The 25,420-nt window shown below is 44.5% G+C and overlaps 1 protein-coding gene across 6 annotated transcripts in view; it reads left to right on the forward strand.

Moving 5' to 3' along the window:
- Dennd2c (DENN domain containing 2C) overlaps nt 1–25,420 on the forward strand; it is a 68,204-nt gene that overhangs the window by 39,682 nt on the left and 3,102 nt on the right. For all 6 annotated transcript variants that reach the window (XM_087620030.1, XM_087620020.1, XM_087620027.1 and 3 more), the window contains 12 exon segments: nt 3,718–3,762; nt 6,036–6,223; nt 9,582–9,691; nt 12,432–12,501; nt 13,341–13,418; nt 14,851–14,991; nt 15,586–15,734; nt 16,419–16,596; nt 20,407–20,448; nt 21,302–21,407; nt 23,602–23,838; nt 24,882–24,968. In XM_087620030.1, coding sequence (XP_087476156.1) covers nt 3,718–3,762; nt 6,036–6,223; nt 9,582–9,691; nt 12,432–12,501; nt 13,341–13,418; nt 14,851–14,991; nt 15,586–15,734; nt 16,419–16,596; nt 20,407–20,448; nt 21,302–21,407; nt 23,602–23,838; nt 24,882–24,968 — 1,431 coding nt within the window.

Below are 25,420 nucleotides of genomic sequence, written 5' to 3' on the forward strand. Positions count from 1 at the left end.
GCTCTCTCTCCCCTTTCGGCTTTCTTTCTATAAACTTCACAAGCTCGCAAGAATACTCGATTCTAAGGATAATAATTTTTCTAAAGGTTTTATTTTTGAGTTGGACATGGTAGGATATGCCTTTAATCCCAGGCAGAGGCAGGTAGATCTCTGGAATTTTGAGGCCCGTCTGGTCTATTTAGTGAGTTCCAGGACAGCCAGAGCTACATAGTCAGACCCATCTCAAACCAACAAAACAAAACAGACTTCATTTTTACTTCTGTGTCTTTATGTGTGCCACATGTGTTTAGGATTCCTACGGAGACCGAAGCGGGCGAAGCTCCGATGGAGCTAGATTCATCCGTGGTTGTGAGTCACCTAACAGGGGACTTGGAACCAAACCAGACCCGGAGCCTTTAGAAGAGCAGGAAGTGCTCATAGCCACCAGCCATCTCCTCAGCCCTAACGACTTCTGTCTAAGTAGTTTTATATTACCCAGACTGTTATCCTGTGCTTTTCTTTTGAAAAGACTTAATTAACATACCTCAGACTCTTTCGGTGTCAACACAGAGACCCGGAAAGCTCTACTGTACTTCACAGTATAGAGATGGAAGTCTCATTGTGGATGGTTGAGCTGCTCACTGAGACCCTCATCATATCCCCAGCACCTCAGTTTTTAAAAATCTAGGTGGTAGACATTTTTGATGTTTTTAACATACTTATCCTATGGAGATAAACTGGCTATAAACACACACACACACACACACACACACAATATTGCAGTGCTCATTCTTGTGCTTTCTTAGTGTGTTGTATTTGTAAACTAATTTCCTTGTAGTACTCTCACTTGACCAAAGACTGTATGGCCTTAAAACTATTAGAGCAGCTGAGCACAGCTCACACCTGCAATTCTAGTACTTGAGAGACTGAGGCAGGAGGATTATGCAAACTGGGGGCCACCCTAAGTTACCTAGTGAGTTCCAGAACAGCCTGAGCTGTTTAAAACTCTGTCTTAAAATCTAAATAAACATTTTTATATCTATTGTCCCACAAATGGCTGGTAATAGCCTGCTTCTGCAAACAGCATGAGTATACTTTCCCATCGTTTTCATCAAGTTGATTAATGAAATAATTTCTGTTATGGTTAAATGTATTATCTTATTTTTTGCTTTAACTTATTTATTTTCATTATGAACTTGGGAAAGTTTTCATATTTATCAATAATTTATAAATCTGTTCGTGAATTGCCTATTCATAACCATTTATCATTTTTTTCTGCCATGTACTCTTTTTCGTGTGTGTGTGTGTGTGTGTGTGTGTGTGTGTGTGTGTGCGTGTGAACATTCATGCATGTGTATGGAGTCCAGAGACTGGTCTCAGCTGGTCCAGTCTGCCTCAATTTTTGACACAGTTTGACTGTCCTAGAGCTCACTGAGTGGGCTGTGCTGATTGGCTAGTGAGTCCCCGTAGTGGGATGATAAGCACAGGCCACTGTAGCTGGCTTTTTATATGGATTCTGGGGAGGAAACCCAGGTCCACCTCAGGTTTGTGCTGTAAGGATGTTATGAATTGAGCTATCTTTCTAGACCGTGTGCCCCTTCCCCATTTGATTTGCAGTAACTATTTGACTATTGGGAAACTTAGTTTTGAGCCAGACAGAGTGGCACTCAGAAGACAGAGGCAGGAGAATCTCTGTGAGTTTGAGGCCAGAATGATGTACACAGTGAACAAAGATACCTTGGCTCAAAAGAAAAAACAAAACAAAACAAAACAAAACAAAAAAGCAGCAAACAACAAAAAGAAGAAAGGAACCTAGTTTTAAGTTGCTGAACATGGTAGCCCATATCTGCAATTTCAGCATTTGGAAGAGTGAAGCAGGAGCATTGCCCCAAGTTTGAAGCAGCTTGTGCTATATCATGAAGTTTCATGTTAGCCTGGGCTATAGAATGAGAACCTGTCTTTAAAAGCACCAAAAAAAGGAGAAAGAAAGTTCTGTGTCTTCAGTAAACAGACTTCTTTTCCCAATTTCTTTTTCAGTTTTTGAATCTACTACTGAGATATTTTGATTTTTATTAGATAGAAAGTTTCATTTCTTTCCTTCTGGTTTTGGAGACAGGTCTTGTAGCCCTGGCTGTCTTAGAACTCACTCGGTATAGCTGAAGCTGGCATTAAACCCTGATCCTCTTGGGTCAACCTGTACTAGGTTACAGGCATGGCCACCACACCTGACTGAATTTCAAAATGTATTTCAAATTTACAGTTTTAAAGTTGGGAATGTTAGGCTCTGATTTTCCTGATACATTTAAAGACTTTTTTTCTTTGCTTTTGCAGTTTCTAGTTTGCTTTAATTTTTTTTTTTTAGGCTAAATCTAGAATTTTCTAAAAAGACTGTATTACATTTTATTCATTCATGCATGGAGGGTGAGTGATGTGTTGGTGCTGTGGTGTGAGTTTGGAGGTTAGAGGCAATTGAAGGCAAAGGTTATCCTCACAGCCCTGGGGTTTAGCTCGCCAGCCTTTTCCTTTTTTCTGAGAAAGAGCCTCACTATACATAAGAACAGCTCTGACCTGGAACTCTGTGTAGACCAGGCTGGCCTGGAACTCACAGAGATATACCTGCCTGTCTCCCAAGTGCTGGGATCAAGGACATGAACCATCACACCCAGTGAAGTGTTTTAATTTACTTAGTTAAAATCCTCTTTGAGGATCATCTGCACACACTGCATAAGGGCTGTGCTCTTCTTGAGTCCCCTGCCATTTGATTGGGGACAATAAGGACAGTTAAAAGCAGAGCTGATACTGTGGGCTTGAGGGCAAAAGAAAGCAGTGCGCTCACAGGTAGACAGGCGTGTTGCACTCCTAGGCCCAGTTGGTGGCCTCCCACAGTGGCCACAATGCATGTTTACATTTACGCTGTTCAGGTTTTTCTTTCCATCCTAGTGTATGTAAAGCTGCTCAGAGATGTTTGAATGGAAAGTAGACCTCACTCTGAACTACACTCAGGATTGCCCAGAAAGCTGGCTGATCCTAGAGCTAAGGCTCAGAGCACCTGAGGCGAGCATGAGGGGAGGCAGAGCTGAAGTCCTTCCTCACCACTGAGTGGTCACTGTCCACAGTTGCACTCACCTGTGGTCAGCTGAGATTTGAAAGTATCGAATGGAAGAGGCTAGGGAAACGTTGGCCAGCTCTAGGCTAAGCGCTGCTGTGAGAAGCATGGTGGGGTTACCATCTGCCCTGCTCCTTGCTCAGGACGTGAATCAGGCCTTTGTCTAGCTCTCTACCGTGTGCCACCCACCTGTCAGCAGCCACGCAGGCAGCTTTCCTGAGTCACAGTGCTGTGTTCAAGCCTCCCTTGAACTCGTCACAGCCTGCTGCATCGTACAGAGCCTTCTCCATTCCCTCACTTACCCCTCAGTCCCAAATCACCCAGTCACTGCTGTGTCATACTTGCTGCACTTGGACATAAGTTAGTAATTTCTTACTGTGTTTAATTTATAAATGATCTCACACAGTCACACTTAGAGCAAAAACCGCATTGCGTATGTAGGACTTGGTAGTGTGTTTCAGATCCTGTGTTCTCTTTCAACAGCACGGCTAATTTGACCTTTGCTCACTCAGCCCTCTTCCCTCATGGGGGCGGGGCTGGGGGGTGGCAGAGTTTCCCATTGTTCTCATCCTCCTGTGCTTCCCCCTAGGAGACAGTACAAATGGAAGCTCTCTTCTCTTCCCTTTTTCCAGGTGAAACCAGTGGGAACGAGAGCGATGCTGAGTACCTGCCAAAGAGTGAGTGAGTCAGAGCTGCTCCCTTCCGGGATCCTGGCGGCTGCTCCTGGGAGCAGCGCCTGCCGCCTTTGTGATTAAGAGTGTTTTTCTCCATGTGAACTTCATGTTGTAGGCCATTGCTTCATTCTCAGACCCTGTTGAGATTTACGGAGCTAAACAGTACATTCAGCTGTTTGACAACATGACCGATCTCCCCTAGTGGAGTGAGGTAAACCAGGATGGTTCTGAGTTCTGGAGAAAGCAGGCCAACACCACATGCCCAGGCGTGCGCACATGCCAGAAGAGCGTGTGAATGGCCCTCAGCAGCAAGCACTAGCCCGACGTGGCTGATTCTCTCTAGTAGCCAAGCACAGTTATTAAGTGCGTTTTCCATCTCTGATGTCAAGAAAGCAGATAGATACATATCGCTACTTATTCCAAATAATCGCCAGATTGGCTCCTGTCGGGGTACAGAGCGCTTGCATTTCTGGCTTTTGCTTGTACAAGCACTTGTACTCTGCGTCTTCATGAGGTGAATTGTCGTAGCAGGTTTCGTTTTATTTCTTGTTTAACTGGCTGACATATAGCATCACCAAGAGCAGAGTCACACGGTATCAAAGCTGAGCCAACCTGATCTCATGAGTAACAGCCTTGTGCTCCCCACTGGCCTAAGCTGCTGCAGCTTTTAGATTTTGTAGGCTGACTAAAGATGAAACCAGGAGCATCATGGGGTTCAGCATTGATGTGGAAGGATGACTGATTTTATTGCAGTTGCTAATGAGAAGCGGGAACAAATGTGTCTTGACTTGAACTCAGCCTTTGGAGGGTCAGCACCCTTTTTCCTAGAACATCCAGTAAACTTGGTGTTTCTAGGGAACCATTCCTGGTTGTGTGTTTAAAGAGTTCTTAATATTTGATCCAAGTGTAACATATTTAGTGACAAAAGTATCTGGTGGAGGGGTAACAGTCTCGGCGTGGCTGTGATGTGTGTTTGTCTGATACTAAGCATTCTTCCACATACTTCTGTTCACTACCCATGTTTCTTGGCTTGAAAAGTGTCTGTTCAGCCTGCTGCTTGCTTACAGGTTGAGCTGTTGTCGGTTCTGTTCTCCTGTGTTCTAGGTCTCCCTTCTGTCAGATGAGTACAGGGCAGAGGTTCTCTCCTGTTCTGCCTCTCTCTCCACTTTTCCTTTCACTGCTCAGAAGCCTCCTAATGTCTCTCGGTCCCTTTATCTGTTCTACCTCTTACTTCTGAGCTGGCTGTGCTCTATTCAGAAGTTATTGTCTGAGTCATGGGGTGTCTCCCCCATGTCTTCCTCTAGCAGACTCAGACTTTGTTTTTGTTTCTCCGAAAACAGGCTTTCTCTGTGTAGCATAGGCTGTCCTTTGGTTTTGGTTTTGTTCTGTAGACTAGGCTATCCTCAAACTCAGAAATCTGCCTGCCTCTCCTCCGAGTGCTGGGATTAAATGCATGCACCACCACTGCCCAGGCAGACTTTGTTTTACATCACAGCCTTTGATCTATTTGAATTGGTTTTTATGGAGTGGTAGGGTCTAGTTTCAGACTCCCTTATGGGATAGATATCCCACAAGTTTTCCCAGCGTCACTTGTTAAGGAGGCTTCTCCTCTCCCCGGCATGTGTTCAGTTCCTCTGTCAGGAATCAGGGAGTTGCAGCTTCTGACTTTATTGCTACACCTTCTATTTCAGAGGTCCGTATGTTTAGTTTTTTAAAATTATTTTAGGTTCGTTTTTATTATTTTTAATTATGTCTATCAATGTGGGTGTAAGTGCATCTGAGTACAGGGGACTGCAGAGGTGACAGGTCCCCTGGAGCACCTGACATGGGGCTGGGAACCAAACTCAGGTCCTCTGGAAGGACAGCGTATGCTCTTAACCTCTGAGTCATCTCTCCAGCTGTCATGTGTCTTTCTTGAAGAACTGTCATTGATAAAAGCCACACCTCTTATCAATAATGAGTGCCAAAGGGAAAGGGAAAGGATGGGCTCTTTAATGAAGGCTGGCTTTGGTTTTGGTTTGGTTTGTCTCCACATAGGACCATCCTTCCCTCTTTCACAACATTATCATAAATGCCATCTATTGTCAGTCTAATATTCTTTCCTAGACATGTTGTGTGTGTCCTGCTGCTCCGCCATGAGGGATATATATATTATATTCCACACATAGAGTGTGTGCTACAGATCTGCAGTTCTGCAGTACCTCAGCCGGGGCACGGGTGGGAGGCCCAGTGCTCGCTAGAGGTGGAATGGGCACCTGACACTGCCCTCGTTACAGACCGCCACAAGCGCTTGGCACAGCTGCAGCAGTCCTCCAAGAGGAGCCCCCACTACCAGACCTTGGAGCGGGATCTGATCGAACTGCAGGAACAGCAGCTTTTTGAACTCTTCGTGGTGGTTTCTCTTCAGAAGAAGGCATCAGGGATGGAGTACATGCCCCGGGTCATACAGCAGTTCCCTAGCAAGGTAGGTACAAGGTGACCAGGAGGCCTCCAATGGTTCCTGTACAGCTGCTCATTTCCTCTTGTTTACTGTTGTCTCTGCCAGCCTTACCAACACTGAGACAGGATCTTACCCAGGTTCTCTGTGAATGGGCAATCCTCCTGCTTCAGCATCCAAGTGCGGGAGCCACCAAGCCAGCCTTGCTGTTGTTAACACTCCTCTTTGGTCTGCTCTGCCTGTCTCAAAGGCATTTGTCTGTTTAATCAGTTAGTGCAGCGCTGGCTGTCCGTGGGTCTACACTTGACCTCCTTGGGCTTGTCTGGGCACTGGGACGCTAAATAGCAGGTAAAATCCACGGCAGTTCCCAGACCACCATGAAAGGAAAAGGGGGTTGTTTTAATCTTTTACTTTTGGTATTCTTTCTAGTCTGTTTTGTTGGTTTGGTTTGGGGGTGCTTTTTATTGTTCACACGTTTTTGAGATAAGAGTGAGTCCTCTCCTTCTGTCATAAGGTCTCTAGGGGTCAGCCTCGGCTCACCAGGCTCGGCAGTAAACACCTTCACCTGCTGAGCCTTCGCACTGCCCCTAAGTTATTTTTTATTTCATAATCACTCAATCACTCGCTGCACAGAGAGTCTTCTCGGTGAGCTGCGTGTTATTCAGCACCATGTAGAGGGGCCCCCAGGAGCACTTGTTCCCTCCACTCTCCCATGGTTACTTGCACTGCAGCACTTCTTAGCAGCGTTTGTTTGTTTGTTTGTTTGTTTGTTTGTTTGTTTGTTTTGAGACAGTTTTGTTCTGTAGCCCAGGCTCTTTCCTATGTAGCTTAGGCTGACTTTGTGCCTCGACTTCCCATATACTGGGATTTTAAGACATGAGCCTCAGTGGTCTGGTGATACCTCTTGTTTTGGATGATGACTTGGTCACTGTAGCACTAGGACTCCTAACCCTGAATTACGTGTTTCACCAGAGCTAGTTAAGCACAACTGTACTGGAATCTAAGAGACATTTCCTGCAAATGGCCTCAACACAGCCGGGCACAGTGACACACCTATAATCCTGGCACTTAGGAGGTGAGGCAGGAGCATCAAAAATCTGAGGCCAGCCTGGGCTACATAGAAAGATTGTTTCCAGAAGAACCGGGAGGATAGAAGGGGACCTTAGCAAGATCCCAATAGTGAATAACTGTACAAGTCAAGTTTTCATAAAATTCTTGAGTATTGCATAGGAGTGCCATGTCTCAGCAGTTCACAGTCAAGTAAAACTGTTGTGATATAAATGGATGTCCTTTGAGAATCCATTTCTTTTTTTTTTAAATGATTTATTTATTTTATGTATGTGAGTACTAATCACTGTCTTCAGACACACCAGAAGAGGGCATCAGATCCCATTACAGATGGTTGTGAGCCACCATGTGGTTGCTGGGAATTGAACTCAGGACCTCTGGAAGAGCAGTCAGTGGTCTCAACCTCTGAGCCATCTCTCCAGCCCCGAGAATCCCTTTCTTATCTAGAGGATCTTTCCCCCTGTAACTCAAGCTGGCCCTAACCCTTGCCCTTCTGTCTCAACCTCCCACGCATGAGGGTCACAGTCAGGTCCCACCATGTCTCACACAGGAAGACAGAAGCACAGAAATTAATAGTTAATTTAATAGCGAAGCTGAGCCTGAATTGATAGGTGCTGTAGCATAGAAGGGCATACTTAGGCGGGCAGATGCATCACGAATACCTTCAGTGGGGCTGGAAATACAGCACAGTGGGTAAAAGCAACTCCTGCTTTTGCAGAGGACCAGAGTTCAGTTCCAGCACCCATCTCAGGAGGCTCACAACCACTGGCCACTCCATACCCAAGAATCCACTGCCCTTTCCTGGCCTCCACAGACAGCTGCACTCATATGCACATGGGGATACACAGGCACACACAGAATTAAAATAAAACAAAATAGATAAAAATAGACAAATGCGGGCTGGAGAGATGGCTCAGTGGTTTAGAGCACTGACTGCTCTTCCAGAGGTCCTGAGTTCAAATCCCAGCAACCACATGGTGACTCACAACCATCTTTCATGGGATCTGATGCCCTCTTCTGGTGTGTCTGAACAGCTACAGTGTACTTATATATAATAAATAAATCTTAAAAAAAAAAAAAAAAAGACACATGCCTCCAGATAAACTGCTCGCTTGCCGTTTTTGTGCCTCTGATGCTGTCAGTGGGAGGGAAGAGAGCCCTGGGCAGCCCTGTCTGGATTGTTGTAGAGCACCTTAGCTGAAGATAATTGGGAACACATCGCGTTAGGTGCCTTTCCCTGAATGTAGTGCTGGGGTCCAGGCCACCTCCGTGCTCGGCCGGTGCTCTGGAAGCTGAGCCGCAGTCCTGATGCTGCCCTGCTGCCTTTACAGTGGATCGTCCTCATGACATAGAATAGGTGCATGTTCTTTTAAAAAGAATTTGACATAAAACTTTGATTTCGGGCTGGGGATTTGGCTCAGTGGCAGAGCGCTTACCTAGGAAGCGCAAGGCCCTGGGTTCGGTCCCCAGCCCCGAAAAAAAGAAAAAAAAAACAAAAAAACTTTGATTTCTTCTCTTAAAAGCAACATCCCAATGGAACTTCTGTGCTGTTCTACTCATTTCTGAATGTCCTTTTGCTTAATTAAATTTAGACTGCCTTTTGAAGTACAACATCAACTTTTTGTTTGTTATTTTGAAACAGGGTCATTTTATGTATCCCACGCTGATGTTGAGCTCTCTGTGTAGTGAAGGTTAGCCTTGAATTCCTCATTCTCCTGCTTCCACCTCCCCAAAGCTGAGCATATAGATGGACAGCACCACATCAGACTTATTCCAGAGTTTTGTAAGAGTCTTCTGTGCTAAAAATTCACAGGAAGTTCAAACCTATAATTAGGTAGCAAAGCTAAGGAAATGATTATATATGGGGTAACATTTAAAAATAGTTTCTCTAAGTAACATTTATCTGCCTTTTCTAAACTTCTCTGGTTATTAATCAGATAATGATTTCAGCTGGCTAGGTGTTTGCTGTACAATAGAAGGGATTTTTATTTATCTTAAATTCCATGATTCATAGGAAACTGGCCTCCTACCAGCTTGAGAACTGAGTCTGGATCCTCCTCTGGATGAGAAGCTTCAGCACTGCCTCCCTTACACTAGGTTACGGGGCCTTCACTGGCTGAGCTGTCAGATGGAGTCTTCATTCTTCGCACCTGTCCTCAGTGTGCAGCTGGGGATTGTCAGTCTTCTGTATGGTGGCAATACAAGCTGCACTGAGAGAGACCTCTACAGGGCACATCAGGCTTCCCAAGACCAGGCTGAGGCTCGGGAACTTCTGTTCTCCATTTTCATAGGTTGATGTTCTGTTGTTGTCTTTCAGGGTGACCATGGCTACAAGCAGTCCAAAGACACTGAGGAGAGGCTCAAAGTCATCCCCAGATTTTGTTTTCCTGATTCTGAGGACTGTGCACCAACCTTAGAACTCAAGAGGTAAATTGGCTCCTTCTGATTGAAGTTTGCTGGAACCGTGAATAGAATCCATTTCTGACAAATGGACAGAGTCAGGAGCACATGAATGAACAGATCAAGCTATAATGGGGCTGGGGAAGAGTGGAACAGTTCCTGTGAGAGCTCAGGAAAAAAAAAAACCTTAATTCGATGTTAAAGAGAACTAAATTTGTGAATCTTGTTAGTTTACCAGTCCTGCAAAATGGGTTCACATAACCTTCAGTAAGATAATGGTTCAAAGTAACCAGGGTTAAACCTAGAGTTGTCTTATTTCTCCTCTAATTTGACAGAAAAAGCCATGGCCCAGATTCTGTGTTCCTGTGTTGGCTGTTCCTTTGGTGGGCCTTGTACAGAGGGAGACCCCAGCCTGATAGGTGTGGGAAACTGAAGCATTAAAGAATTTTGTGGGACAGGAGGGATGGCTCAGTGGTTAAGAACAAGTGCTATTGCAGAGGACCTGAGTTTGGGTCTCAGCACCTATGGTCCAGTGCCTTACAGCTGTCTGTAATCCCAGCTCCAGGAAGATTCCATGCCTCTATTCTCCAAGGACATCTGTACTCACAAACACACACACACACACACACACATACACACACACACACACACATGCATACACACACACATGCACACACACACATAGACACACACATACATACACACACATGCATACACACATGCATACACACACACATGCATACACGCACACACGCACACACACACACATAGACACACACATACATACACACACACACACACATAGACACACACAAATAATAGAAATCTTTAAAAAGAAATTTATGTAAGGTGTCTAGAGGAAATTACCAGTTTTAATTTCTTAAACCATTTTCACTTTCAAATCCTGCTTGTTTTGTTTGTTTTTGAGACTGAAAAAAAATGTACCTCTTCTTGGCCTGGAACTCGATATGTAGACCAGGGTGGCTTCTCTGGGCATTAATTAAAACAGGTCTGTACTATAACTGTCAGCTACTCCCGGGTCCTAAGGCAAGAAGATCGCTTGAGTAACAGGAGCTGAAGGCCAGGCTGGGAAACATAGTGAGACTTTGTGTACACACAAACAAACAAACAAACAAACAAACAAAAGTCAGGAGAGATGCTCAGTGGTTAAGATCTCTGGCTGCTCTTCCAGAGGATGCAGGCTGGATTCTCAGCACCCACGTGGCAGCTTACAGCCAGCTATACCTCTAGTCCCAGAGGATCGGATGCTCATCTCTGGTCTCCACAGGCACTGTGTGAATGTGCCTCATCCAAACACATAATAAATATTAAAACAATAAATAAGGAAAACTAAATTGTATTATTAATTATGTCATTTAGGTGAAACCTTATATAAATGAGCCATTCCTATGCTGATGACCTCCTAGCTGCTAGTGTCAGTGATTGCCACAGTACCCCGCATCACCTCTAGACTTAGCCAAGGCCTCCCAGAAACAACGGAGCCTGGTCACAGCTCCCCATCTCCTGGCTTCAGGGTTGATGCTCTGTTTCGTCACCTGCTTTCTGTGGACACACTGTTGGCCTGGCTGCTCCATGGTTGGCTTCTTCCTGCATTATGTGTGTTCTAGAATACTTAGGAAATGCAGAAGAGGAGATAAAAAACAGAGGCAGTCTGTTGCTCAGAAATCACCATTGTAAATGCTCCTTTCCGATAGTTTTCACCATGCTGGACGGTTGGCTCAGAGGTGAGAGAGCACTCACTGTTCTTGCACAGTGCGCAGGCTTGACCCAGCACCAACACAGGGGCTCACAACCATCTAAGCTCCAGTTCAGTGGGTCTAAGCCCTTCCTGGTCTCAGTGGGCACTGTATGTAGTAGCACACAGACAAATATGCAGGCAGAAATTATACACAGAAAATAAAAATAAATTTAAATATTAATTCATTATTTAAAGCTGAGATTCTTTAGTTATTAATAAAAATTTCATGTGGAGCATCTTCGGGTATTTTGTAAGTGATGCTTATTTTTGAGCCATATTTATAATGAGGAGTTAATTTTTTTATGATTTGTATATATAAGAATATGATCTTCTCCCTATCTTGTGTATGAGGAGGAGGAGTATTGACATGCATGCTCGTGTGTGGAGGTCAAAGACATTGTGTCAGTTCTCGCCTCTGTCTGGTTTGAGACAGGGTTTCTTATTCTCAGCTGTTTATGCCAAGCGATGGCTTTATCCCCATCTGGGGAGTCTCCTGGCTCCGCCTCCCACCTCACTGTGGGTGCTGAGGTCACAGGTGAATGATAATGCACCCAGCCTGTGTAGACCTGCAGGTCTGTGTCCAGGTCACACGTGTGGCAAGCACTTTATCCAGTGAGCCATCTCCCTAGCCCAGGAGGTAATCTTTCTTCTATCACTGTTCCTCTCAGAACCAAACTCAACAATTTGCAGGGGAGAAATGACATTATCAAGACTTATAATAGCATTATTATAGCTTGCTTACCTGTATGCTTGGCTAAATGCAATGTTCAACAAAAGGGAAACAAGGTTGATTAATAGCTAGTGAGCAGAAGTAAGAAAAGGGGCAAAGCAGTACCAAGCAATACTTGTCCCATACCCACTCACTTACCCAGGACAAGTCCTGGGCCCGCTGCAGGGGAATGTGACTTGAAATAAATGCTATTTCTCTTTCCCCCTAGATCACAAATAACTCCTCTCACTTGTTCCCTGAGTAATGCCTTAAGCAGCTGTGTTTCATATTGTTTGCAGTGAAACGTTCTCCTTCGTGCTGACTGGGGAAGATGGAAGTCGGTGGTTTGGCTACTGTAAGAAGCTTTTGGTGAGTTCCAGATTGGTATCATGGAGTTGGTTAAGGAACAAGAAAGGCCAACCAGCAACTTGAGAAGTACTGTCTCTACATGACTTTAAGGGCGCCTTAATTATTTGCACAACCGAGAAGTGCATTAGGGCTGGGCACGACTCAGGGATTAAAGATCCTGGTGGTCTTCCAGAGGGCCCAGGTTTCGCTGCCAGCACCCAGGGGGAATGGCGGCTCTACATGTAACTCCACTGCCGGGGCATCTGGTGCCCTCTTCTGGCACTTGATAAGCACTGCACACACAAGATAATAGACATACTCGCAGGTAAAACACCTGTACACATCAAACAAAAACGAAGTTTTTAAAAAAGAAGCTATGTTAGCTTTACGTAACAAGCGCAAGGTGACGGTGGGACATTCTATGTTCAGAATAGGAATGCTGCGGCTTTCGCTGACTTGTTTATTTGTAGTAGAGAAAGTAACATAGAGACTGAATGTCAGTCAGTACAGCACATTTGAGGAATATTGTCCAGAGAGGCGGCAGAAGAGGCGGAGGACCTCATCACCTCTCTTGGGTCTCCTGAGTTCCTCATCACCTCTCTTGGGTCTGGCTTTTTGCTTAGGCTCTAAGCCTGGGTAAATCCCGCTTTCCTCTGAGTACTTCCCCAGCCTTTAAGCTCACTCAGGACGAAAGGTTCAGCCTCTGCACATTCGTAGTCCATTGATTTTGGTGTCTGAAGTAAGAGCATTGCTTGAGCCCGGAAGTTTGGGGCAAGCGTCGGCCATGGAAGGACCTATTAAATAAAGATTAATAGTTAAAGTTAGTGGCTCCTTACTCTGCTTGGCTTTTCGTTTTGCAGCCAGAAGGCAGAGGGAAGCGGCTCCCCGAGGTGTACTGCATGGTTAGTCGCTTGGGCTGCTTCAATCTTTTCTCAAAGGTGAGTGAAGCGAGGCTGTGTGGAAGAGTGATGTTCCCCTAGGTCTGAGGAGGTTTTACTGCTGGTGGCTTCACTGGAGAATACTGAGTGGCACCGACTTTAATGTACTTATTAGAAAGTTCCCCTCTGGTAGGTTAAGAACTCAAGATGGCTCAGCAGTAAAGGGACTCCCTCCCATCAAGGCTGATGGCCTGAGTTTGACTCCTGGAGCCCATATGCTGGAAGGAAATAAACAACTTGTCCCCTACATAGATGTACTGTGACATGTGCGTGTCCCTCCCCTAATACATTTAAAAATGAAAAAAATAATAACCCATAGACTGGAAGGCTTAAATTTAGACCCCTGATCGGGTTCCTCCATTATGGTTTTAGTTTGCAAAAACTCCCAGGTCTGGATTTTTTCATTTTTAAGACAGGGTTCTCTGTGTAACAACAGCCCCAGCTATCCTGGAACTCGCTTTGTAGACCAGGCTGGCTTCAAACTCACAGAGATCCACCTGCTTCTGTGAGTACTGGGATTAAAGATGTGCACTCAGACACTGGCTTGGGTTTTTTCTCCTAAAGATTTACGTTTATTTTGTATATATGGTGTTTTGACTGCAGACGTGTCTGTGTACAACATGTATGCATGGTGCCCGTGGGGCCAGAAGTTGTCAGGTCCCCTGAGAGTGGAATTATAGCTGATTGTGAACTGCCATGTGCATGCTGGGACTCGAACCCAGGTTTACAAGACTAACAAGTGCTCCTAACCACTGAGCCAACTCTCCAGCCCCGCAAACCCACAGTTCTAAGAGAACGTATCGGAAAGTATATCTCATACTTGCTCTTCTCCAGACCCAGCTCACAGGACACCATTGTCACTGTTACTCTGCCCTTTCACAAATAAAAATGGTCTCCAGAGGCCGGTGAGATGGTTACCTGGTAAAGGCATTTGCTACCAAGCCTCAAATCCCGAGCTCAATCCCCAGGACCTGCACAGTGAAATGAGAGCAGCCGCCTCCTACAAGTTGTCTTCTTTCTTTCATACTTCAGCCATGGCATGCCTCCCCCCCCCCTCTCTCAACAAAATAAATGTAATAAAATTGTTTTTTTTTTCTTTTTTTCGGAGCTGAGGACTGAACCCAGGGCCTTGCGCTTGCTAGGCAAGCGCTCTCTACCACTGAGCTAAATCCCCAACCCCAATAAATTTGTTTTTTAAAAAAGAAGAATTATAGCTTTTAAATAAGTTGATTTAAGTAGTTTAGGATGCAAAGATGTCCCCAAGATGTGGTGTTTTGAGCTTCCATGCGTTGCAGAGCTCGCCTATCTTGTCTATTACTTTATTTATACTTGTCTATTACTTTATTTATACTTGTCTATTACTTTATTTATACTTGGATTTCTTTATGTTTGTGGGATGTGTTTGCCTCTCTGTGTGCGTGCCCATATGCAGATTCTGGATGAAGTAGAGAAGAGAAGAGAAATGTCCCCAGCCCTTGTTTACCCATTCATGCGAAGTGTCATGGAAGCCCCTTTCCCAGCTCCTGGCCGCACCATCACAGTTAAGAGCTACCTCCCTGGGGCTGGAGATGAGGTAAGTTAATTTCATCTCATGGGCAAGCCTTTCAGCTCTAGGCACAGGTGCCAGAAGCATGTTCATGGGGAGGGGTTGTTTTTTACCTTTCAATAGATTGTGTGCTATTTCCTAGAATCTCTGAAGAAACACTGAAATGTGAGGTAGTTAGTGGATCCTCAGCCCCAGGTTTCCTTGATGACATAGATTGTTTCCCTCTATAGTGGCAGTCTCAACATAATAAATAACAGACACACACACACACACACACACACACACACACACACACACACCTGTATTTGTCAAATGGAATGGCTTTACCAGAAGTTAACAGAGCTTCATAAACTCCTTGTGCCAGACCTCCCTGCCCTCCACATGGTATCACTGTGTATCCCTGGCTGTCCTAGAACTCTGTGGTCCAGGCTGGCCTCGAACTCACAGAGATCCACCTGCCTGTGCCTCTTGAGTGCTGGGACTTAATGAATTAGGAGTGTGCGACCATACCTGGCCCAAATAACAGACATTTTCAGACTAGAGAAAGAGCAAGACAATCAGTTAATGATGCCATTCAGGGTAAGGTCCAACATCAGCTCTTGGATTTTCCTTGCCTTTCAGTCAATTGAACTCTGCCGACCACTGGACTCACGACTGGAACATGTGGATTTTGAATGTCTTTTTAAGTGCTTGAGTGTGCGCCATCTCATCCGGGTCTGTGCCTCCCTGCTTCTCGAGCGGAGGGTAATCTTTGTTGCCGACAGCCTAAGGTAAGAAATTCGTGGTCTGTGTCCCCTGATGTTGGTGGTCGGCTTACTTTTAGTCTTTTACAGTGCAAATCTATTTAAAGTGTCTAGAACTAGAGCTAGAGACCTGGCTTGGCAATTACAGTACTTGGAAAGAACCCAGGTTCAGTTTCCAAAAGGAGAAGAAAGAAATTAAAAAGACTTGTGTACAAAATCACAAAGATGGCTGGGTGTGGTGCACACCTTTAACCTGAACACTTAGGCAACAGAGGCAGGCAGAGCTCTGAGTTAGAGGGCAGCCAAAGCTACATAGTGAACCTGTCTCAAAACAAACAAAAAAACAGCCAACAAAACAGAAAGAAAAGGTATTTCTATTTCTAGCTTTTGGTTCACACTCATGGTCTCCCCTACCCAGAAGGCCCGAGGCAGGAGAGCCCAGCTGAGTCCAGGAGTTCAAGGACAGCCTGGGGTTGCCCCCTTCCCCTCACCCCTGTATCTTTTTTAAAATACTAGTTTTTGATGTACACATTTTTTTTAGCATAATAAATTGTAGTGAACCAGAATGAGATGACTCTGTTAAAAATTACTACATTCACAGGGCTGTTCGATGAAGCCAATGTAGTGTCACTGTGTAATTCTTTGACAGAATATCTGAAACTCATTCTCTGTGTTGCTTTGCCTATGACACGTGTGCTTTCTCTTGTCTAGCACCCTTTCAAAATGTGGCCATGCCGTGGTGGCTACACTGTATCCGTTCACCTGGCAGCACACCTACATCCCAGTGTTGCCAGTGTCCATGATTGACATCGTGTGCTCACCTACTCCATTCTTTATTGGGATCTTGTCTTGTTCCTTACCCCTACTCCAGGATCTTCCCATTGAAGAGGTAAGAGGGACAAACTGCCTATGAGGAATACGAGAGTGTCTGCAAAGGGGATCAAATTAGCTTTTAAGAGAGGTAGAATCGGGGTTGGGGATTTAGCTCAGTGGTAGAGCGCTTGCCTAGCGAGTGCAAGGCCCTGGGTTCGGTCCCCAGCTCTGAAAAAAAGAAAAGAAAAAAAAAAGAGGGGTAGAATCATTATTAATTTTATTATTTTATTGTTAAGTATTTTATCATTTGGGCTTCGGAAATGGCTCAACAGTTAAGACCTCTTGTCCTTGCAAAGGACCAAGATTGGATTACCAGCACCCACATGGCAATTCACAACCATCTACATCTGCACATGATACACAGTCAGACATGTGAGCATAACTCTCATACTTATGAAATAAAACAAATAACTGAGAACATTTTAAGAATACAATAATTGATTATTGATAACCCTTTCATTTTTATATCTTTCTTAAAATGAAAACAATTCCATAGTACATTTGCATCTACCACTCTTTACAGTAGTGAGCAATGAACTCTTCTATTTATAAAAAAGTCTTTTTTAAAAATTTTGTGGGGTTGGGGATTTAGCTCAGTGGTAGAGCGCTTGCCTAGCAAGTGCAAGGCCCTGGGTTCGGTCCCCAGCTCCGAAAAAAAGAAAAAAGAAAAAAAAATTTTTGTATTGCTTCTTTGTGAATTTCACATCATGCATCCCCATCCTAGTCATAATCCTGTCCATTTGTACTTCTGCCCTTGCAACCTCTCCCTGATAAAAAATTTTTTATACAGTCTTGTCATGGGTGCTGTAGTGTGTCACAGTGTCCCTCAGTATAACCCTCTGTCCATACATCTTCACTTACAAATGTTCACTGCAATGAGTCATTGCTCTGTTTTAAGGTCTCTGGCTTCTGCTGCCTTTTTCTAAGCTTGGTGTTGGTGGCAACATGCCTTTAGTCCCATCACTGGAAAAGCAGAGGCAGGTGGATCTCTGAGTTCAAGGCTAGCCTGGTCTACAGAGCAAGTTCCAGGACAGCCAGGACTGTACAGAGAGACCAACTCAAAAAATAAAAGAATGAAGTGTGTGTGTGTGTGTGTGTGTGTGTGTGTGTGTGTGAGAGAGAGAGAGAGAGAGAGAGAGAGAGAGAGAGAGAGAGAGAGAGATGTGTGAATGGAGTATGTACCATGGTACACATATGAAGGTCAGAGGACAATTTGGTGGGTCAGTTCTCTCTCACTTTTATGTGAGCAACAGGGATGGAGCACAGGTCATCCAGATTGATCTTGCTGGCCCTATTTTCTTTTTTCTTTTTTTTTTTTCCGGAGCTGGGGACCGAACCCAGGGCCTTGCGCTTGCTAGGCAAGTGCTCTACCACTGAGCTAAATCCCCAACCCTCCCTATTTTCTTTTTTAAAACCAACACAAAACTTCTCTGGGTTTACTAAAAAAAATATAGCATGTGTATAGGTAAGGGCCTCAGATATAGTACATCTCAGTATTATTACAAAGTGAGTATTTACATCATTCAGATTGGATTGTAGTGGGACGTAACAGCAAAAGATTCAAGGCTCCTAGTCTTGTGGTCCCTTTCCACACCTCAGAAAAAGTCCCACTGCCTTGACTCTTACAGTCTTCATCTGTGTTGTGGTAAATATTTAATCAAGGGTTTCTACCCCACCTTAAATCATTTAGTTCCCAAATAAAAGACACAAAACCTTTATGTTTATAATAAGCCTTATGCATTAGAGCTGAGCAGTATCAGCCCTCTGTGCTATTTTATTTACTTCCCTGTCAGTAACCCTGAGATATTGCTTGCGGTGTTCTGCCTGGGCGGCTCCTCCTTCAACTGGCCATGCTCTCTCACAATCCACCAACCTCATGAGCTTGGTAACTGAAGTTCCAGGCTGTCAGCATCTTTATTCAAGCAATAGTTTTAAATTAAGGAGCAAGGTTACATAGTATTACTTGGTGTCTCTGAGAATTCCCTCATCCCTAGGGCAACCAGACCTCAGAGGCCAGTATTTAGCATTACAATACATGGCAACAGATTAAAACTCAACAAAGCTGTTTGTATTTCTTTATAATTTTATTTCCAAATATGTGTGTGGCTCAGCAGGTAAATGTGCTTACACTCTAACCTGACATCCTGAGTTCTAGCAAAGGTGGAAGGAGAAAACAGACTTCTACAAGTTGTCCTCTGTCGACCATAACGTGCCAGGGGTTTTTGCATCACACACAGACACACAGACACCCAGACACACACACACACACACACACACACACACACACACACACACACACACACACACAGAGGAGGGAGGGGGACTCAGGAGAGGGGAGAGAGAGAGAAAGGGAGAGGGAGAAGTGCTAGTCACTAATTTTAAAAGTGTTATCCAGCATTCTTGGTTTTGAAGCTTGGTATAAAAGGGGAGTGTAGCAGGTCTTTGACTTGAGTAAATTAACTAGAACTTTTTCACACTGGGGACAATTACACTTCTCTCAAGAGTACAGGAGAGGAACTGTGGCTTAGCGTGACCCAGCACCATGGTCAGCTTGGGTAGCTTCCCCTGGCTGGTGGCTGTGCAGCTGTATGTCACTGCAGTTCAGTTGCTGTCCCAACTGAAGGCATGTTCACCAGCTACTGAATATCATCTCGTGTAAACTATTGTCTGTCTTTCCCCTGGATTATTTATTCACCATGATTTGTAAGGTGGCCTCATTTGTTGTTGTTGTTTTGTTTTTTTGTTTGATAGTTCTTGGGATGGAATTCAGGCTACCTAGTTGAGCTAAGCCCAACCCAATGTTTTTATATTCTAGAAATCAGCCTCTTGGTTTGTTCATTTTATTTTATTTTATTTTATTTTATTTTATTTTATTTTATTTTATTTTGGAGAGGGTCTCAGGAAACTCGGGCTGGTCTCACACTCCCTTTGTCGCTACACATGAGCTTAGATTTCTGATTGTCCAACTCAGTCCTCCTAGTTCTGGGATTACAGGCATTAGTCTGCCCACCTGGTTTATTCAGTGCAAAGGATCAAACTTTGGGCTTTGTGCATGGGAGGCAAGCACTCTGCCACCTGGGCTGCATTGCCAGCCTTGAGGCTGGCTTGGCCTTTTGTTTTCCAAAACAACGTTCTGAATTTGTTTTGCGGGGGAGGGAGGGTTGTTAGATTTGGGGGTGAAGGTCACCATATCTCCAGAGTCTGGCTATATCTCCAGATTGGGCTGGAACTTGGAAGCCATCCTGTTACAGCATTCAGACAGCTGCTGTTTTATCTTGTACCACCATACCTAATACCTAGCCCAGAATGACGTCTTTTAATGCAGGGGAGTTGTTCATTTTGATGTGGCTAAGATACCAATATTTTTATTTATGACTGATGTTTTCATGAGCAACTTGACTTTTCACATTAGCTTAATGAAGAGGAAGATTATCTCTTATCTCCCTATTAGTTTGTTTGTTATTTTGTCTCAGACTCCACCTTGTACTTCATTCGTTTGCAAATAGTGTGGTGTAGAGATGACTTGGAGATTTCCCGTCTCTGGAGCTACCCACCTTCAGCATCTTTAGCTGGAAAGGCGGTTTGTCCCCATTCACCACACTGACCCAGCAAATCCCTGTAATATGTAATTGTACACATCTTTTTCTTTGTTAAACTCATTAGTTGTTTCGATGGATTAACTTTTACATTGGCTGCAACGTTAAGTAAATTTTGTTTGAAAATATTCCCATGGCCTGAAAGGATGAGAAAGCCCATCCCGGTCCAGCAGTGCCTGGTCTCTCCTGAGTAGCTCTGGTTTAACCTGCCTGCCTCCTTTATTTCATAGGTGCTGATAGTCGATCTCTGTGCAGACAAGTTCCTACAGGAGGTGAGTGACAAAGGAGATGGTTACATAATGTTAGGGGACATGGGTGTCTCTGTAGGCAGTTACAATTACACCGAAAATACATGAAAGGACTTAGAGAGTGTGACTCAGAAAGAACTTCCAGTTCATACCCACCTCTGAGTTGACACTGCAGCTAACCATACAAGATCGTCCTGAAAACTGGCTTGAGTGTATAGGTGTCCATCCCAAAGAAGGAAGGAGGAAACAGCATAAATGTCATTCTCAAAAGAAGTAACCATCCCTTCAACTCCAGAGGGGTTGACATTTAATCCTCTAAATCAGTAAAATTTATTGGACTGAGAAGCAGCTCAGTAGTAGAGTAACCATCTAGATACATAAGCTCCCATGTCCAACTCAGCACCACAGAGAGAGAAAGACAGCCGGGGGGGGGGGGTAGATAAGGCCAGCAGGCATTTCCATGATGCTGTAGAGATGGTATAATAACAATCTGAACAAGAGGTGGGCCTGTCTGATGGGTGCCCAGGGGAGAGGAGAGCAAGGGATGAGTCTCAGAGCAGCTCCCTGTTTGAGCATGGAACCTGGATCCCTCTCCTGAGGATCAGTTGCCTCCTCACGTTTAACTACCATTTCTTGGGGAGTAGCCTTGGAGGCAAGGAATGAAACGTGTAGATGAGAGGTGTAGAAAAGCGGAGAATTTTACAAGATGTTGCTTGATTTTAAAAAGTAAAGTTAAAGTGTACTATAAACATCGTGCGTCTTGGCTCCATGGAGGTGGTGGGGTTTCTGATGACGTCACAAAACCACCTGTGATGGGGCTGTAGCTCGTACATGTTGGACAGTCTCATAAGGCTCATGCAGAGTTCTTCTCTCTCAGGTGTCTGACGAGGATGAGATCATGCCACCTAAACTCCAAGCTGCCTTGGTGCAGATTTTAGAAGAGCGAGATGAAGTCTTGGCCCAGGAGCGGCAGTTTTCGCAAGGTGCGAGACGTATGGGCTGAGGACTAAAGGTTAAAGCAGGGGCTGGAGAGATGGCTCAGCGGTTAAGGGCACTGACTGCTCTTCTAGAGGTCCTGAGTTCAAATCCCAGCAACCACATGGTGGCTAACAACCATCTGTAATGGGATCCAATGCCCTCTTCTGGTGTGTCTGAAGACAACTACAGTGTACTTATGTATTAATAAATAAATACATCTTTAAAAAAAAATAAAGGTTAAAGCAGTGAACACTCACTGCAGACACAGCGCTCAGCTAAGGGATGCACCAAAGTAGTGCACCTTGAAAATTCACACCTTTCCTGCCGATCCCCAAAGGGTTAGCCCCCTTCTATTGCAGGACCTTTGAAAGTTACATTTATAGAATGCTTTCTTCCTTTTTTAAAAAAGATTTATTTATTTATTTATTTATTTATTTATTTATTTATTTATTTATGTATATGAGCACACTGTAGCTGTCTTAAGACACATCAGAAGAGGGCATCAGATCCCATTACAGATGGTTGCGAGCCACCATGTGGTTGCTGGGAAGTGAACTCAGGACCTCTGGAAGAGCAGTCAGTGCTCTTAACCAATGAGCCATCTCTCCAGCCCGAATGCTTTCTTCCTATAGGTCTGTCTCATATGTCATTTTCTCTTTGAGTTCTGTTCTTTTAAAAACAAGTCCTCCTTCACCAGGACTTGCTCATTTCTTCCCCTCCCCTCCTCATGGCACTTACAAAGTGTGTGTCACTGCGTAGTGACTCTCACCTTTAATCTCAGCGCTTGGGAGGCAGAGTCTGGGTCTCTGTGAGTTCCAGGCCAACAAAGACTACATAATAAGACCTTGTCTCAAAAAACAAAGCAAAAATAAAGCGCTGTCATTATGAACATTTGGATGGGAAGTAAGGCTGTCTACTGATAGGAACGGGATGGAAGGAACAGAATTAGAGGAGTGAGAAAGCCTTGTTCTGAGGCGGGGTGTGGTAACCAGCCTTTCGTCCTGGCACGGAGACAGAGACAGGTGGATCTGCATAGTGAGCTCTAGGCCAGTCTGGAGAAAGCTTGTCTAAAACACCCCTCACCCCCAAATAAAGTGCTGTTTTGCCAGGCACAGACATTCACTCCTGTAGTCTCAACACTTGGGAGGTCATAAAGGATCCAAAGTTTGAGACCAGACCAGCCTGGTGACATAGAAAGAGGTGCATATTGGAGTGAAAATGTTTGGACAGACAAGTAGCTCGAGAGCAATGGAAGCATTTCTGATTTTTATCTTTTAAAGAGCACTTGGTGTAGTGCCAATGCACTTAATACTCAATAAATTTTTTTACTGCAATAAATCATAGTGCAATATGAGGTGAAAAAGTCGAGAAGGCAAGTGATTTGGAGAAGAATATAGTTTTGACATCTTATTTTAATTGGCTCATAGCCTACCAAGTTTTGTATGTTTTCTGACTTTTAGACAAATGAAATTTATGCACTTTATAAATGATGCAGTTTATAATGGGACAGCCAATGGTGACAGCCATAGGCAGCCTGAGAACAGAAAGGGTGAAGTGCCGTCTGGGGATTGCATAGCCAGCTCTGGCTGTGCCATTGGCTCTGTTTGTGCTGGTGATCCTGCATCACACAGGATCTCAGGCAGCCCAGAGCAGCCTCAGCGTTCACTGCAGAGCAGGAGACCTTGAACTCCTGCCTCTCCTGCCTCCATCTCCCAAGACGACAGTAGGGCCAAGACCTGACTGGCAGTGGACTTTTTAAGGAGCAGAATAGAATGTTTAAGAGAAGTGGTCAAAGGATTGCATCGGGAGGAAGAAGAGAAAGAGAAACCAAAGAAAGAGTTTTATGGACAGGAGCCAGAGACCTGGACAGCACAGCAGTGCAGAGACTGAGAGGAGACCCAAGGGGAGAAGCAGCCTGCAGTTGCATATTCACAAATGGCTTTTGGAAGAGTAATGAGGTCATGGTGTGGAAGCCAGGCTGAGGATACAGTAAGAGTGTTGAGGGAGGAAAGTGAAGGTCAAGACGGAAGCCATATGCTTTTTGCATGCCATAGGCTGTGTAGCAAGCTAGGAATGCACATTCCTAGTCTATACTCAGCCTTTCATGACTCTTTAGACATGGCTTCCACAACTAGTGTCAGGGTTCCTATGTACACAAAACTAAGATTTTCCCCCTTCTTTTCTTTTATTTTGAAACAGATGTGACTCTCAATTCTCTGGTGTCAGAAGCATTTGTCAGGTTTTTTGTGGAACTCGTGGGGCATTATTCTCTGAATATGACTGTCACGGAGCGTGGGGAGCGTGTGTTCCTAAGGGAGCCATTCCGGAAGTCCCACACCTCCCGAAGTGTCCGCCACTTCCTAGATCTCTTCATGGAGACACAGATGTTTGCAGGATTCGTCCAGGACCGGGAGCTTCGGCAAAGTGGAGTTAAAGGTGGGTTTTACCAGGAACCACTGCCTCCTTATCTGGTGTCTTAGTTAGGGTTCTGTTGCTGTGAAGAGACACCATGACCACAGCAGCTCTTATAAAGGAAAGCATTGAATTGAGGCTGAGACGTCTACATCTGCACGCAGTAGGAAGAGCCTGAGGCACATTTCCTCTAACAAACCCACATCTATTCCAGCAAGGCCACATCTCCTAATGGTGCCACCCCATGTGTGCATACCGTTTTCCCTCACACTACCACATTTGGTGAGTTCTTAGAGGGACTGAATGATGGATAAGATATGTAGACTACCAAGGCACATCTGAGTTACTGTGGGATTATCTGTAACGTTTAATGTAAGGATAATATACTGTAGTAAGAACAGGATTAGGAAACAGAGATGGATTATCCATCAAAAGTGCTTGGTCCTGGGCTCAGTGTGATGAAAGAAAAGGACAAACTACCACATGTTGACCTCTGATGTCTACATGTGTGTTGTGGCATGCACATGCTCATCCCACACACATACATAAAAGCATGAACATACACAAAAAAGTAAGTAAGCAAGTAAAAATAAGATCATTAAAGAAAAGCTATACCCTATCTTAGGCTTGAGATATGGTTCAGTAAAGAACCTACCTAGCATGTACAAAGACCTGAGTTTGCCCACAACACTGCCAAAAAGTGAAAGAAAAGTGTATTAGTTTCTAGCATTTTACGGCTGTGAACAGACACCATGATCAGGGCAACTCTTGTAAAGGACAACATTTGATTGGGGCTGACTTATAGATTCAGAGGTTCAGTACTAGCAGCATCCAGGCAGCCATGGTGCAGGCAGAGCTGAGAGTTTTACATCTTCATCTGAAGGCTGCTAGTGGAAGACTGACTTCCAGGCAGCTAGGATGAGGGTCTTAAGCCCATGCCCACAGTGCCACACCCACTCCAACCAGTGCCACTCTCCGGGCCAGGCTTATAGAAACCGTCACAAAGAGGAAGGATTTAATTGGTTTATAGTGTGGAGTGTTGAACAGTCTTACTGATGTCTTCATAGGTTTGTTTGAAGTCCGGGCTCTTCAATATTTAGAAACAATTCCTGAGTCGGAACCCAGCGGGGTGAATAGAATTTTACGGAGTCTTGGTGAGTCGCTTTGCCCTGTTGGATAATTAACCTTCTGGTGTAAGTCCCCAAGTCATGACCATGAGGCTTCTCCAGGTTGCTCTCTTTGGGGATACTTAAAAAAAAATGGTTCTAAGCGCTTACCTAGGAAGCACAAGGCCCTGGGTTCGGTCCACAGCTCCGAAAAAAAGAACCAAAAAAAAAAAAAAGGTTCTATTTGCCAGAAAATAATGTATTTAAATATACAGATAAATTTTGCGTATAATTTTAGGATGTCCATGGACTTTAGACTTAAAAATCCATGGGGGTGGGTTGGGGATTTAGCTCAGTGGTAGAGCGCTTGCCTAGCAAGCGCAAGGCCCTGGGTTCGGTCCCCAGCTCTGAAAAAAGAAAAAGAAAAAAAAAAATCCATGGGGGCTGGGAGCAGAAGAGGAAGCCTCAGCCTGACTCTGCATTTTATAAGCAGTTCCTTA

Source organism: Rattus norvegicus, chromosome 2 (genome assembly GCF_021556685.1).
Source record: "Rattus norvegicus strain SHRSP/BbbUtx chromosome 2, alternate assembly SHRSP_T2T, whole genome shotgun sequence".
In the NCBI taxonomy this organism is placed as follows: Eukaryota; Metazoa; Chordata; class Mammalia; order Rodentia; family Muridae; genus Rattus; species Rattus norvegicus.